This window comes from Agelaius tricolor, unplaced genomic scaffold (genome assembly GCF_023055355.1).
Source record: "Agelaius tricolor isolate 1412-34295 unplaced genomic scaffold, bAgeTri1.0.p SCAF_3, whole genome shotgun sequence".
NCBI classification, from domain to species: Eukaryota; Metazoa; Chordata; class Aves; order Passeriformes; family Icteridae; genus Agelaius; species Agelaius tricolor.
The window spans coordinates 18,808,284-18,823,249 of record NW_027269263.1 but is presented as its reverse complement, the minus strand read 5'-3'; the positions used below and the strand labels follow the sequence as shown (position 1 = coordinate 18,823,249).

Here is a 14,966-nt window from a genome sequence, read left to right as displayed (position 1 = left end):
GCAGAAAATTGCTCATCCCAATCTTCTTGATGTGTTTATCTTCTCCAGGTGGATTACAAGGCAGACGAATGGCTGATGAAGAACATGGATCCACTGAACGATAACATTGCCACTCTTCTGCACCAGTCGTCGGATAAGTTTGTGTCTGAGCTGTGGAAAGATGGTATGTAATTAAACTGTATTTCATTTGTTTGCTCTTTTTTTGTGTGAAAAACTTGGGCATCAAAAGCCTGTGATGAGCTGTTTTGCTTTTTTCCCCTGAAGACTAAGCCACCAAGATGAGCATTATCTGGAACATCCTTTGCTTAGATCATGGTATTTTATTAAAAGTTGACTGTAACTCAAGAGAAAGGTTCATTTTCAACAACTTCTGTTAAACTTGCTGCATATATAGCAATTCTGTCTCAAAGTGAGGAATACTGGGATAAAACATGAATGCACCATTATGAGCCAGCAGCTTGTATAGCTGCAACACTCAAGATCTGAAGTGGAACCTGTTTTCAATCCTGCAACTAAGTGTGCCCTTTCTGCAGTGTTGTTCAGTATTTTACTCTTATCTTCTCTGGGTTTTATCTGGTTTTGAGTCTTACTGTTACTGTCACTTTCTGTGGTAGGTTTTCTTTGACGTCTCTGTCTGTTGCAGAGATGCAGAAGGTTCAGAGAGCCTATTTCTATCAACACTTTCCTATTCTTCATCTAGAACCAGGTGACTGAGAAACCCAGCTGTCGTGTCATGTGTGTGATGCATCCTAGAGCCATGCAAGAAATGCTTCCGTTAACTTCTCTTTGTCCCTTTGTCATACCTGCCTGTCTTTCTTGTTCATTTCCTCTGCTTTGTGCTAGTAGCTCCTCATGGACTTTGAAACAAAAGTAAAACTCACCTTGAGAGTGGATACAAAAATACAGACACATTCAGGTGCCTAAAGTTGCTCTTGCACAACTTGAGTAGGAACAAATCCCTGTCAACTGTTTGAATGTAGAGCTAGCTCAGCTGTATTTCTTGCAAGATATGGAAGGAAGATCTCTGAGGCTGCATAGAAACTGAATTCCAGTTTGGCATTCGTTTTAGTACTGGGATTTCACTTCAGCAGCTGATAATTTAAAAGAGGGTTTGGCAAAGGGACTCGTCCTGGATGAAAAATGGCCATCAGCAAGTTGTGCCTAACAAGGCCTTTGCTGTGTGAGACTACTTTTGGGCTTGAAATGTCAACTGACCACAGCTTATCACTTTCATTTATTGTTCTTAGATGGATCTTCTTTTGAAGTGACTCTTCTTTTCTCCATCCTGAAGTACATTGCAGGGCTCAAGATTAAGAGTATTGGCACAGCCACAGTCTGGGATGCACTTCTGTGGACTTCCCTGTGATGTCATCTAGTAACAGCCTTCTTTCTGATAAGGCAACCTTGACCCTATTCCAACAGCTGCTCTAGAAGTGAACAGTTTTTAGCTAATATTAGCTGTAAATGAGAATACTCTTTCTAGCTTATTCTTTTGTAGGGTGTCTCTTAGCAGCTGTATTTTTTTTTAATCAGAGGACAGTTGAGCACGAGCTGGTGCATTTTCTGAAGTGAAGATTAGGAGCCTGAGTGTAGACATCAGCCAACCACTAAAGGTGGTGAAGAGTAGCTTGAAGCCCTTAATAAAAGTGTATTGGAAGTGTGGAAATTTCTGGTGATACAGTTGGTTTTTTGCTGGATGGGTGAATTTCTATCTCTATGTAGAAAAGCAGTGTGAAAAAGTAAAACTTCAGTTTCTTCTTGCCCCTGCTACTATCTAGCTGAGTAGCTAGATCTAGCTGACTTCTATTGAAAAAAAAAATCTGTGGTGTCCATTCATCAAGGTGATGGTTTCATCAATGCTTGGATGTCACTGTGGCATAGTGGAGAAACTTTGGGCAGGGAGTTCTGACTTTCTCCTAGTGCTGTTGTTCATGTCTGTGTCATGGAATACTTGTACTCCAAAAACACCTCAAGCAGTGGTATCCTGAGGTTTGGATTTTGTCATGCCTTTTACTGTGCTTGTTCAGTTTACAAGTAGATATGACTTTTCTGATCATTGGTTATGACAGTCCTGCCTGTAATGCAAGAGTGAAGCTGGGCTTTTTCTCTATCTGTGGCCCTTCCTGGATCAGAGTTAACTAACAGTTGACTCTGCTGGGCTAGCAGCTAGAGCTCTTGTTTTTCATTCTAAGCTAAGCAAGTAGAAGCATCTGAAACTCACTTCTAGATTGCTCTTCCAGTGCTGCCATCCAGGGCATCAGTAGAATGTGTTTGGGATTAAGTTTGACTCCATCACTCAAACTTCCTGTAGTGAGCTGATGCTTTCTTTTCCTTCCTGCTCCTATCCCTGCACAAATTTTGTACAGGAGTGGACATCTGTGTAGAGATGAAGCAAAAAGGATCCTGCAGCTCCTCTCATTTATCCTGTTCTACCCAGATGTTCTTTGTATGTCCCAATGCTTCCTTTGTTTGTGGGAGGATTTTAATGCTCTTTCCTGTGCTCTCTCTAGTGGACCGTATTGTTGGGCTGGATCAGGTAGCTGGTATGTCAGATACAGCACTGCCAGGGGCCTTTAAAACCAGGAAGGGAATGTTCCGGACAGTGGGACAGCTCTACAAAGAACAACTGGCTAAGCTGATGGCTACCTTGAGGAACACCAACCCCAACTTCGTCCGTTGCATTATCCCCAACCATGAGAAAAAGGCAAGACATCTATAACAGCACAGCCCATGCATTCTTACATGGGCTTCCTGGGCATGTGGCTGGGTTGATGGCTTTTGTCAGGTTTTGCAAGAGATCTGGAAGAGGCCCTGTTTTCTCAGGGTATTTTTTAAGGTCATCCTAAATAACTGTATGCTTACTAAAATTGTGGGGACTGATCTTTGCAGTTCTTAAGGTGGCATAAAAGCTTTCCATTCCTTCTAACTGGAAAAGAGAGAACTGGCTCCTTTACAAGAAAGAGAGGGCAAGAGGCAGGGGGTAAGGCCTTTTTGTAAAAACTTTGTGGTATTCATAAAATATACATTTTCCTCACTAGGCTGGAAAACTGGACCCCCACTTGGTCCTTGACCAGCTTCGCTGTAATGGAGTACTGGAGGGAATCCGTATTTGTCGTCAGGGTTTCCCCAACAGAGTTGTATTCCAGGAATTCAGACAAAGGTGAGCCCTAGAAAAGAATCTGAAGCAGTCTTTGGCCTGACAAAGTTAATACATAAGTACAAAATTGGAAGTCTTTTATTGCAACTAGATTGAAAAATTGGCAAAGACAACACATCTGTACCTTGGTATGCCCTGGCTGAAAGACTCTCAAAAGCATTTTTTGATTTCTCCAGTAAGAATGTAGTTAAGGTGAGGCATAGAGGACCATGTCCAAGGCTGCTGCTTCATTCTCTGCTGTCTAGAGGTGCAGTGTTTTTTGAAAAACTGTTGACCTCACAATGGCATAAGAATGCATACTGATTTCTTTTGTTTTGTTGTTTTCAAATACACTTGTGTGACTAGTCTGATGCTTTCTCATTTTCAGATATGAAATCTTGACTCCAAACGCAATTCCCAAAGGATTTATGGATGGAAAGCAGGCTTGCGTGCTGATGGTAAAACATCCCAGAAACTCTGCTTGAATAGAATAAACTAGATGGCTGTGGTTTAAAAGTTGGAGTTGTGCGGGCTAAAAATAACTTGTACTCACAGACCGAAATTCCAAAGTCAAATGTTTTGTCTGAGAGAAGGGTGCAAAAAGCTTCCTCTTGGCTTCATGGATGGAGGCTCTTGTCTGGCATGAGATTCAATAATCCTAGGCAAGAGGTCCTTTCTCTTTCCACAGATGCATACTTTGAGATGCCAGCAGTATTCATAGAATCAAAATGCTCAGAAGCGTTAATGCTATCTTTAGCACAGGCTTAAAGTATGAGCTTCAGTAAACTTTTTGTAATGGCCTGCTGCTGACAAATGCTTTCAGCAAAGGCTCCAATTAGTTTCTGTGGAATTGCCTGCTTCAAAGGGAAAGCTTTGGCTCTAGCTTGATGATTAGGCTTGAATTGAGCTTGGTCATACAGGATTCCCACTTTTCTGTCTTACAGGAGTATAGCTGATTCTTTCTAGCCTAGCTAATGTAAGCATTGGCAGCAAATCCTTGAAAGGAAGGTTGGGCTGGGGTGTCTTTTTTGGACAAAGATAGGATTGAGAAAAAGTAAATGGGAAGGATCAACAGATGTGTTTCTTCTAGAAAAGGAAGAGGACTCTCAGGACTAGACATGCATTCCTCACAGCATCCTTGTATTCTGAATACTTTATGTGATACCTCTATTAAATTATGCTTTCAGTCATATTTTCTGTCTCTGATTACCTCCATTTGATGCCATGCTTGGCTGAGCTTCAGCTCCTCTAATTGGGATAGGCCAGGAATTTATTGGGAGTTGGCAACTTTGGTTTCCCTGAGTGGCGCATTGTAGAGAAGGGCTGTCTTAGAGCCACGAGCCACAAATATGTTTTGTGATGTTTCACATGAAACAGTCTTTGCAGGACATGAATTCTTCTCTCTCTCTTTTTAGATCAAAGCATTGGAGCTGGATTCCAACCTTTACAGAATTGGACAGAGTAAAGTGTTTTTCAGAGCTGGAGTCCTTGCTCATCTTGAAGAAGAGAGAGACCTGAAGATCACAGATGTCATTATTGGATTCCAAGCATGTTGCAGAGGCTACCTGGCCAGAAAGTAAGTACAGTGATTTTTGAAGTCATAATCATGTATTTCATCATAAACATGTATTTCTCCCATTCAAGCACAAATTTATCTTCAAAAAAATGAAATAATTGTCTAGAAATTAATTTTTTTGTCAGAAAGGCCATGATTTATTTATTGTATATAACAGTTGATGGTCTTTTAGGTTTTTCTCATCTCTGTAATGCCAGACTTCTGGCACCTGCAAGAATCTGTGTGCTGTATCCCAGAAACTATCTGAGCAGTAAAGCCTGTTTTTCTCTGTAAGAATGCTATGCAGCAGATCAAGTTTTTCACAGAAGTGCTGTGAAGGTGCAAATGGACAAGTCTTAGTATGGTACTGATGCAGGAGGTGTGGGGTTTCTCTTAAGTTATCAGGTAAGGCTGCAATTGGTCCAGTTCTAAGATCAAAAGTAGTACCTGTCAGTTTGGTGGAAAAACACACCTCTGCTTCAGATCTCCCTTCTTGGAAGTGAAGATAGTAAAGCTTTTCAGAGTAGAAGACATGACGGAAATTTTGTTAAAATAGGAAATTGGATTAAGGAAAAAAGAGCCACTCTTATGTGAGCAGAAAAAAAAGATGAAAATCAAGAGAAAGTTCACTGGAAACTGCTGGTTTTTTGGGAGGGAACCTTCTAAAGAAAAAACACAGAAGTATCTAAGAAAAGGCTTGATGGTGTGAATTGTGTGCTGCTCTGGGTTCCTTTGTCTTATCTCCACTTGCTTTGCAGAGCCTTTGCCAAGCGCCAGCAGCAGCTGACAGCTATGAAAGTGCTTCAGAGAAACTGTGCTGCCTATCTGAAACTGCGGAACTGGCAGTGGTGGAGGCTGTTCACCAAGGTAAGAGCTTTCCCTTTGCAATCCCCCTGCCATGAGCTAAGACATCTTCAACTAGATCACTTTGCTCAGAGCCCCATCCAACCTGACCTTGAATGTTTTCAGGGATAGGGCATCTGTCCACCACCTCTCTGGGAAACCTGTTCTAGTGTTTCACCACCTTTATTGTAAAAAACTTTCTTCCTTATATCAAGTCTGAATCTACTCTTTGTTAGCTTAAAACCATTACCTTTTTGTCACAACAAGCCTTCCTAACAAGTTTGGCCCCCTCTGTTTTGTGAACCTCCTTTTATGTACTGACAGGTGTTCTGAGGTCTCCCTGAAGCCTTCTCTTCTCCAGGCTGAACAGCCCCAACTCTCTCAGCCTGTTTTCATAGCAGAGGTGCTCCAGCCCTCTGATCATTTTTGTGACCCTCTGGACCCACTCAAACAAGTCCATATCTTTCCTGGGCTGAGGACCCCAGACCTGGATGCAGCGCTCCAGGTGGGGGCTCACCAGAGAAGAGGGGCAGAATCCTCCTCTGGATTCAGCCCAGACAGTTCTTTGATCACCAAACACTCCACCCATCAAGTCCGTATCTCTTCATTTTAGAGAGAAAGATCTTGGGGTACCATGCCAAAAACCTTACAGAAGTCCCCTTATATGACATTGACTTACTTATGACTTTCCCCATTGTATGGCAACTTTATTTTCTCACTATTACTACTTAACCCTTGAGGGTCTAGAATTTACTGGACCCTTTCCTGATGCATCCCATCCTGGAGGAGAATAAATGGACTGGCAGAAAGTGTGCTATTGGCAGAGTAGGTGATATCTACTTCTGTATAATTCCCCCAGTGTTCCCCCCCAGCAAAACAGTTGATTGGTCCTTCAAATAAGAAACTTACCTAAAATGTTATTTTAGTCAATGCTTCTCTCAAGTACAAGAGCATTTAGTCATGTTTTTGTTATTCCTTATACACACCTCATTCCCTTGGTTTCCCTTTCAGGTGAAGCCCCTTCTGCAAGTGAGCAGACAGGAGGAGGAGATGATGGCCAAGGAAGAAGAACTAATAAAGGTCAAGGAGAAGCAACTGGCTGCAGAAAATAGACTGAGTGAGATGGAGACTTTCCAGGCCCAGGTGAGTTTTGCAAATGTGATGTGTAAAAATTTTTCTCTCTCTGCCTGTCCAACTGCTTGAGAGCACCTCCTTTGCTTTCTTGGTCTGACGGACAAACTGCAGGATTCCAAATTGCTGGAACATGATTTGGCTGCCTTTTGTTCACTTTCCTTTGCCCTTCTTGCAGCTCATTTCCTGCAACAGGTCTTTTTGTACAGTTACTACCTATTGCCCTTCTGTAGCCATTATAGGAAAACAAGTCTCCTTTGGCCGAGTGTTGCAGCAAGCTGGTTGAACTAAGTCTTGTCTTTAATGGAATCCTTTTTGTTGGGAACACAGAAGGTGGGAGCAGGGTTGGTTTTTTTCCCATAGAGCTAATAATTATTTGTTACTTTTGTAAGTGGAAATAGACAATTCAAATGGATATGGTCTTGAGAAATTTGTGAACAATTTGTGGTTGCAGCTCCTGATTTGTGAAGGAGAAGACACACTTAAAACCATGTTTTGATAGCTTTTGGTTAACAGCAGGGGACTGCTGCAAGGTTTAAAACTAACTGTGGAACAGAGGAGCACAGAACTTCACTTAACATACATTGCTAAGTGCTTTGGTAAATTGAGCTTGTCTTATTTCTGGCTTTGCATCCAATGTAGCTAATGGCAGAGAAGATGCAGCTGCAGGAACAGTTGCAAGCAGAAACCGAACTGTGTGCTGAAGCTGAGGAGATAAGAGCTCGCCTGACAGCCAAGAAACAAGAGCTGGAGGAAATATGTCATGATCTGGAAGCAAGGGTGGAGGAAGAGGAAGAACGGTGTCAACATCTGCAGGCTGAAAAGAAGAAAATGCAGCAGAACATCCAGGTAATGCCTTAGGAATGCTGTCTCTGTCAGTTAAGAGGATAGCGAGGGTTAGAGTGGTTCTTCTGCCTCAGCTTGGAGGGAAATGAAAGGGAGAAGGGGAGGGAAAGAGGCATGGGAAAATCCATCTGTGGAAACAGCAATAGAACGCAGCAGTTTTGGTGCTGAGCCTGAGGCATTCAGTCAGTCCTCTGGAATGAGCTATTCCATTCTTGAAGGTGATGGCCACTTCTCAAACAATTAGACAAATCTTTGCTTTGTTTTAGGAATGGTCGTATTCTTTGCAAAATAACATTGCTTATTCTGCTAGAAAATTTGTTGATTGGCACGCAGTATGTTGCATTAAGTCATGGCAGAGATGTCAGTCTAGGACCTACTGATAATACCTTGAAGGAAGGGTGAAGAAACCTTCCATTCTAGTATTGCTACTATGCTAGTTCCATGGATTGGTGAGCAGCACTGACAAACACCTTGCTTTTCTTTGGGTGTTGTGAAGGAACTAGAGGAGCAGCTTGAGGAAGAGGAAAGTGCAAGGCAGAAGCTGCAGCTAGAAAAAGTGACCACAGAGGCCAAATTGAAGAAATTGGAAGAAGATGTGCTAGTTCTGGAAGATCAGAATCTCAAATTGGCTAAGGTAAGACTCCCACATCATCTTCCACAAGCTAAAGATGCACTGGTGTTTCTCTTGGAGAAAACCACTACAGGCTGACCTTTTCCCTGTTACAGGGAAACTTACTAATTAACTCAGTCTTGTCTTGGAGAATTCTGACCTGAATTTTTGAAAGTAACTGCCTGCCTGTGTTCTCAACAGTCAGTATTGTATGATATGTAAATAACTTTCACTTAAATAATGATCCATGAGCAAACATTTTCTGATGCATTGTTATGCCAATCAGTATCAAGTTATTTTATGAACAGGCTTTCAGTTTTGAAAGGGCTATCATATCTTTCATTTAAATTCAACTTTAAATTTATTTGAATTCTGTTTGTGATTCTGAAAGGATTTCTTTCTTTGAGATTCCTTGTAGCAGGAATAGGCACTCATGACATTGACATTTCTAAGCAGTCAGATCTGGAAAAATACCCTGTTATTCCAGCAACTCTTTTAACTCTTCTTTCTCAATTCTGCAGGAAAAGAAACTCTTGGAAGACAGAATGTCTGAATTTACAACAAACCTGACAGAGGAAGAGGAAAAATCTAAGAGTTTAGCCAAACTGAAGAATAAGCATGAGGCCATGATCACTGACCTTGAAGGTGGCTTTGGCTTTTGTGGGTTTTTTTTTTTTTTTAAAGATAGATCCTGTAAAGACTTACCTAATTAGTTTTAGGTGGTTTCTTGTTAAAATTTGTTGAACTTCAGTTTCATTTCTGAAAGAGTTTTAGTCCTCTCAAGTTTCTGAAGGGTTAAAAATTAGTCTATAGCGTGTGAGCTATTGATCAGTTTGATAGAGCTGTGCTCTTGTCTGGCTGAAGGTTATGTGCCTTGTCAGCTGAGCCCTTGATCTAAATAAAAATCCTCTCCAAAGCAGCCAGGCCAATGGAGAAGAGAGGCTGGTTCTCTTTCTTCTCCTGCTGTGGAAGTGTCTTCTCCACTTTTCTACTTCCAGCAGCATCGATCTGTCAGGGTTGGTGCTGTTTCTGATAGCCTGTTTGCACAAGTTCTTCAGAGTTCTAGAAAGATTTCTTCTGGAGACTGCCTGTTTAGTTTCAGTAAAGGGAGAGCAGACCTTGTGTTCAGCACCACTAAATGGGTGCTTATGCCTGCATGGTGTGAGGCTGGCATTATGTTTGCATTGTTACAGTGAGAGTGGGAAAAGGAGGTTTGGCTGTAAGATGAGGGGAAGGGAAATTGCCCAGATAAATTTTGAGGGCAAAATAGAGTAGATGGAGTAGATGCCTCTATAGGTCCTGACAAAATAACGCAGTCCAGCTACAATTTGGACAGTTGTGTTATCAGGAAAGAAAGTATTGCTTAAATCTATTTTTCTGTGCTTGTACAATGTTCTGAGTGTGTAACGTAATGTGTCCCCATCTCCATTAGAACGCCTGCGACGCGAAGAAAAGCAGAGGCAGGAGTTGGAAAAGACTCGGCGGAAGCTTGAAGGGGACTCCACTGATCTGCATGACCAGATTGCTGAGCTGCAGGCTCAGATTGCAGAACTCAAAATGCAGCTGGCCAAGAAGGAAGAGGAGCTGCAGGCAGCCTTAGCTAGGTGAGAACTTGACCTTGGGGTTCAGGGACCACCTGGTTGGGAAGTGTTTCTTGTCTTGTGTCACTTGGAATTGGGTGAATAGGCATAAATGCAACCTGTGGATGTTGTATTTTAGCCTGTGGACTATTTAAGATCCATATCCTTGGCATTAGAGTTCTTTAGCTGCTGCTCACTGCCACATTCTCTGTCCAGAACTAGACTATGTATGCAATAGGCGCTGCATGCGTTTGACTGGAATAGTAGTCCTTAAGCTGTGATTAAAAAGTAGTGGCAGCACACTGGTGTCCCTCTGGTAGTTCCTGTGTTCATCTACTCGGTAAAGTGTCTGATTTCCATTGTAAAATGGTGCTTTCTCTTCTGCTTTCTTCTGTTGTCAGTCCCTCTCTGTCCCCTTCTGTAAGGTGAGTAATTGCGCTGTCTCAAGTATTGGGAGATAGAGCTTAGGATTTGTAGATCATATATGGATCAAAGTCTGAATATAACACTGTAGAACTGATCAATACCAGCTTTTCTTGATTATTTTTGGTAGGACAGGTTGCCTTAATTTGTGTATGGCTTAAGTCTGCTCTGACCAGAACCTTATGTTGAACACAGAGTGGAAGAAGAGGCAGCGCAGAAGAACATGGCCCTGAAGAAGATCAGGGAACTCGAATCCCAGATCACTGAGCTGCAGGAAGACCTGGAGTCAGAGAGAGCATTCAGGAATAAAGCTGAAAAACAGAAGCGGGATCTGGGAGAAGAGCTGGAGGCATTGAAAACAGAGCTGGAAGACACATTAGATTCTACAGCTGCCCAGCAGGAGCTGAGGTAACTCCAACATGGGGCTGTGTTATCTTTATTTGGGTTTGGTTTTGGCTGTTTTTAATAATTCTGCTGTATTCAGTCTCTTACAATAGCAAGCCTTTGCCTTTATCACTGGTTAGCAGCCTCAGTGACTACAGAAGGAGGTGGTGTGCAAGCCCTAGTCAGGACTGTATTACCTCACCTGATGTCAGAAAGTTGGTTTGCTCCCTAACCAAAGTATCAGTGGTTCCCTTGAAGCATTGGTACTTTCAGGCTGTTACTTCTTAGGCAGAAATAATGCTGCCAGCTTGCACTTAAGAAGGATGCAGTGCTAAATGCATTGCTAAATGCATAAAGGCTTTGAAAAGTATCTTTATAGCCTAAACAGACCTTGGAATTTTCATGCATTAGAGGTGGTGTTGGTGGATATGCACCTCTGTTTGATTCCCTCCTTGACATTTAAATGGAATTTGTGAAAAATGGAATTTGTGAATTTTGCAGGTCAAAGAGAGAGCAAGAAGTAACAGTTTTGAAGAAGACCCTTGAAGATGAGGCAAAGAGTCATGAGGCTCAAATCCAAGAGATGAGGCAGAAACATTCACAAGCTATTGAAGATCTGGCAGAGCAGTTAGAACAAACTAAACGGGTATGTGGAACAAAAAACACAGGGCCAAAGCAGTCAATCTGAAATGACAGTGCAGAAGAGCACAAAGTGTTCATGATACTCATACATGTGTTGTTCTTCCCTTGGTAGATCATTTTTCTCCATGAAGCATATATAAAGCCGTTCTAAATAGTGCCATTCATTCTTTTTTCTCCTGTTAGGCGTGTTAGACTGCTTATCCAAGATATTCTTCTCACTGGTAGCAGTTGTTAGCTTGTACAACCTCTAATTTGGAAATCTGATGTGCAGGACTTTTTTTTTTCTGTATTGTTGTCTTCTCTGATTGTTAGATTGTCTCTGATAATCAGTGACAGGCTGTTCATCTTGTTTTCTGAGTAAGCAGTCTGCAACTTAACTGCTAAACATACAGCATTAGTACATGGAAAAACATGTACTCACTGGATCCTGCCATATGTAAAGTCTGAGGGGTTTTGTTGCCTTTTCTTTTCCTCTTCAGGTGAAAGCAAATCTTGAGAAAGCAAAACAAGCTCTGGAAAGTGAGAAGGTTGAGCTATCCAATGAGGTGAAGGCTCTTCTGCAGGGCAAAGGCGATGCTGAGCACAAGCGAAAAAAAGTGGATGCTCAGCTCCAGGAGCTGCAGGTGAAATTTACAGAAGGTGAAAGAGTGAAGACTGAACTGGCTGAGAGGGTTAACAAACTGCAGGTGAGTGGCATGGCTTTTGCTTACCTTCAGCCCAGGGCTCAAGAGAAAAGGTTGTAGGATGGTGTCTCCCCATGGCTAGTTCAAAAATTCTGCTCCTCCTGAGGATAATGTTCCTAAAAACAGCAAATCCATCATTTGCTTCCCAAGGGCTATGCAAACTCCTTAACTCATTGCCAGACCAGGATATTTGGATTGATGTTACTTATTTTGAGCAGCCCTGAGAAGGTGAAATAACCAGTTGCTGTTGCAGTTTGAGTTTTGTAAGGCTCAAGGAGTCAGAGTGTCTGTGCCCCCTGAAGACAGGCAGTGGTTTGCGCAGCACAGCTCTGTGAGCACTCAGCTGCTGGAGCACCTGGAATGGCACACACAGACTGGTGGTTGTGTAACTCTTGTGGGAGATGGTGTCTGGAAGTTTTGTCACATGGTTTATGGCATGTCAAGGATGATGTGGGCATTTATGGGTTTCTCCTCCTTTCTTCAAAGGAGCAGCAAATCCCTTAGAGTGACATGAAACATTGTCTTTGGCCTTCTCCTTTATGGAGGGTCATCATTAAAAGTCAAACACTACTAGCATATGCACAACCTTTTGAAGCATGAAAATCTAATTTTGAGACTCTAGATATAATCCTGAAGCAGATGGTATAAAATAGAAGAGAGCGAGTTTAATAAAAAAAATTACAATTGCTTACCAGGCTAAAATCTCATATAGGCCTTAACCCAAACCAACCAAAATCAGAAGGCTGTTGAGGTGATCTGAAATAAAAATCTCATTTCAGCTTCTCATATTTAATTCCCAGGACTGTGGAAATGATGTGTTCATTCCTTGAAAGATTATACACATGTCCTCCTCTTGAGAGATGCCTCTGTTTTCAGTTTTAGGTCTTATAGCTGCTTGCCTCTTCCTGCCTTTGTTTTTGCTGATGCATTCAGTAACTGATACTCTGATCTCTCCTTCAGGTTGAGTTGGACAATGTCACAGGTCTTCTGAACCAGTCTGACAGTAAATCAATCAAATTAGCAAAGGATTTCTCTGCTCTGGAATCACAGCTTCAGGATACACAGGTGAGAGCTTTGGAAACCAAGGCAACTGTGTCTGTTACACATTGGTAAAGGGAGGAATCACTCTGGATGCCATTAAGCACTGATTATACAACAATTCAAAGGATTGGGTCTGGATTTTATTTTTTTATTTTTTTTTGCTAAGGGGTTTAAACTGCATGGCACTGAGAGCATTTCTACAGAAAAAAAACTAGTTATCTTCCTTCTGCTTCTCAGCCTGTGGAATATATGTGACTTTCCCTGTCTTGGGCTTAGAAATCCTCCTCTATCACTTTTCCACTGAGAGCACTTAAGTGCTTCAGCTGACTGCAATGCTTGTTTGAAGTTCTTGTGTGAGATCTTCATAGTCAAGTGTTTGACAGGGTGTCTGTGTGTGTGTGCATATGTGTGTGATTTCCAGTAAATTTGTCAAATTAAGCAGAAAGTTTTATTTCCCAGTGGATGTTGGGGAAGTGATAGATTCAAATAATTTTGTATTTTTTTCAGGAATTAAATCATCCTTAGTCTTACACTTGGGAAAATCATGCACTTACAGTTAGCAGAATGTGACTCTTAAGGTTAAGCATGGAGTGCTAAGGAGGTTGGAAGGGAAAGGAGAGCACATCAATAATAAGTAGCCTTGGACAGTCATTGATGTTCTGTCTACTTACTAGTCTTTAAAAAACATACTCAAAGACAGGACACAGTACAAAAATTCTGCACTAGGTTTGAAGATTAGTTAATCTTTACAGATCCTTCAGCTCAAGCACTGGCAGCATAAGTCAGTCAATGTTGTTGTGCCCTAAGCTGGTAAATGACCAGTGCTGTACAGTTCTGCTGAGACCAGCATTGTTTTTAACCATGCAAGAGCACTTGGGTCTGTTGTGTGTTCCTTTGGTACTGGAATATGAGAGAGACACATATCAGAGTACAGTCATGCTGTTGTTGGGAAAGGTCTGAATACTTTCTGTGCTACTTGGGAGGACTTTAGAAAGGACTGTGGAAAAGCTTGTGTGGTAAGGCCTTGAGAAAAGCTTGTGTGGCAAGGAGTTTACTTTAATGATTGGAGTGTAGGAGAGAATAGGACCCTTCTGAATATTTTGTTTCTATACTGACTCACTGAAAGGCAGTTATTTAAATTCTGTCTTCAGTTATCTTATCTGTGAAATTTAGTTGCATGCTTAAACTCAACTTCAGAAGCACTCCTGGAGAGAGTGGATGAGGATTGTGAGCCTTTAAATCCAACGAGTGGTGCTGAATTCCACTGGGGTGTTTGCTTTATAGGAGCTGCTGCAGGAGGAGACTCGCCTCAAACTGAGCCTCAGCACTAAGCTGAAGCAAATGGAGGATGAGAAGAATGCTTTCAAGGAGCAACTGGAAGAAGAGGAGGAGGCAAAGAGAAACCTGGAGAAACAGATCTCTATTCTTCAGCAACAGGTACAGAGTCTGCATCCCATAAACCAGTGACTTTAGAGAGGAAGGATAAGTACACATCTGTCTTGAGAGAAGTAAAATTTAAATGCAGAATTGACTTCTAGTAACACAGCCTTTCCTGAGCAAGGGTGATTTTGCTGATTGTGTGAGAGGAAATGAGGTGGTCTCTGATGATAATCATATGAACTGCTTGTAGATTTCTGTCCAGGAATTCCTTTGGAAATTTAGTCATAGAACATTATCTGAGCAGGGAGTGGTACCTTCAGACTCTCTTACTTGAAAGTCCTAAACTTCTGGTGCTGGTAAACTGCACAGAACATTTTCTGTGACTTCATATGCAATCCTGGTCCTTTAGGCAATAGATGCAAAGAAGAAGATGGATGATGGTCTGGGCTGCCTTGAGTTAGCAGAGGAAGCCAGGAAGAAGCTGCAGAAGGACTTGGAGGGCTTGAGCCAGCGATACGAAGAGAAGACAGCTGCATATGACAAGCTGGAAAAAACAAAGACCCGCCTGCAGCAAGAGCTGGATGACCTGGCTGTGGACTTGGACCATCAGCGGCAGATCGTCTCCAACCTAGAGAAGAAGCAGAAGAAGTTTGATCAGGTATGACTTCAATCATAAGCATTCAGTAGGTACATCTTATTGATAGGTCTGCTT

General features: G+C 42.0%; 1 protein-coding gene across 3 annotated transcripts in view; it reads left to right on the top strand.

The window, feature by feature from the left end:
- MYH9 (myosin heavy chain 9) overlaps positions 1 to 14,966 on the top strand; it is a 70,434-nt gene that overhangs the window by 47,811 nt on the left and 7,657 nt on the right. For 2 of the 3 annotated variants that reach the window (XM_071422773.1, XM_071422775.1), the window contains exons 15-31: positions 49 to 163; positions 2,511 to 2,704; positions 3,039 to 3,160; positions 3,525 to 3,594; positions 4,552 to 4,712; positions 5,450 to 5,558; positions 6,546 to 6,677; positions 7,308 to 7,514; positions 8,008 to 8,145; positions 8,643 to 8,766; positions 9,554 to 9,725; positions 10,320 to 10,532; positions 11,010 to 11,154; positions 11,630 to 11,836; positions 12,794 to 12,898; positions 14,159 to 14,311; positions 14,664 to 14,912. In XM_071422773.1, coding sequence (XP_071278874.1) covers positions 49 to 163; positions 2,511 to 2,704; positions 3,039 to 3,160; positions 3,525 to 3,594; positions 4,552 to 4,712; positions 5,450 to 5,558; positions 6,546 to 6,677; positions 7,308 to 7,514; positions 8,008 to 8,145; positions 8,643 to 8,766; positions 9,554 to 9,725; positions 10,320 to 10,532; positions 11,010 to 11,154; positions 11,630 to 11,836; positions 12,794 to 12,898; positions 14,159 to 14,311; positions 14,664 to 14,912 — 2,616 coding nt within the window. Of the gene's footprint in view, positions 1 to 48; positions 164 to 643; positions 707 to 2,510; positions 2,705 to 3,038; positions 3,161 to 3,524; positions 3,595 to 4,551; positions 4,713 to 5,449; positions 5,559 to 6,545; positions 6,678 to 7,307; positions 7,515 to 8,007; positions 8,146 to 8,642; positions 8,767 to 9,553; positions 9,726 to 10,319; positions 10,533 to 11,009; positions 11,155 to 11,629; positions 11,837 to 12,793; positions 12,899 to 14,158; positions 14,312 to 14,663; positions 14,913 to 14,966 lie in introns of all 3 variants that reach the window. The other variant, XM_071422772.1, reaches the window with a different exon arrangement.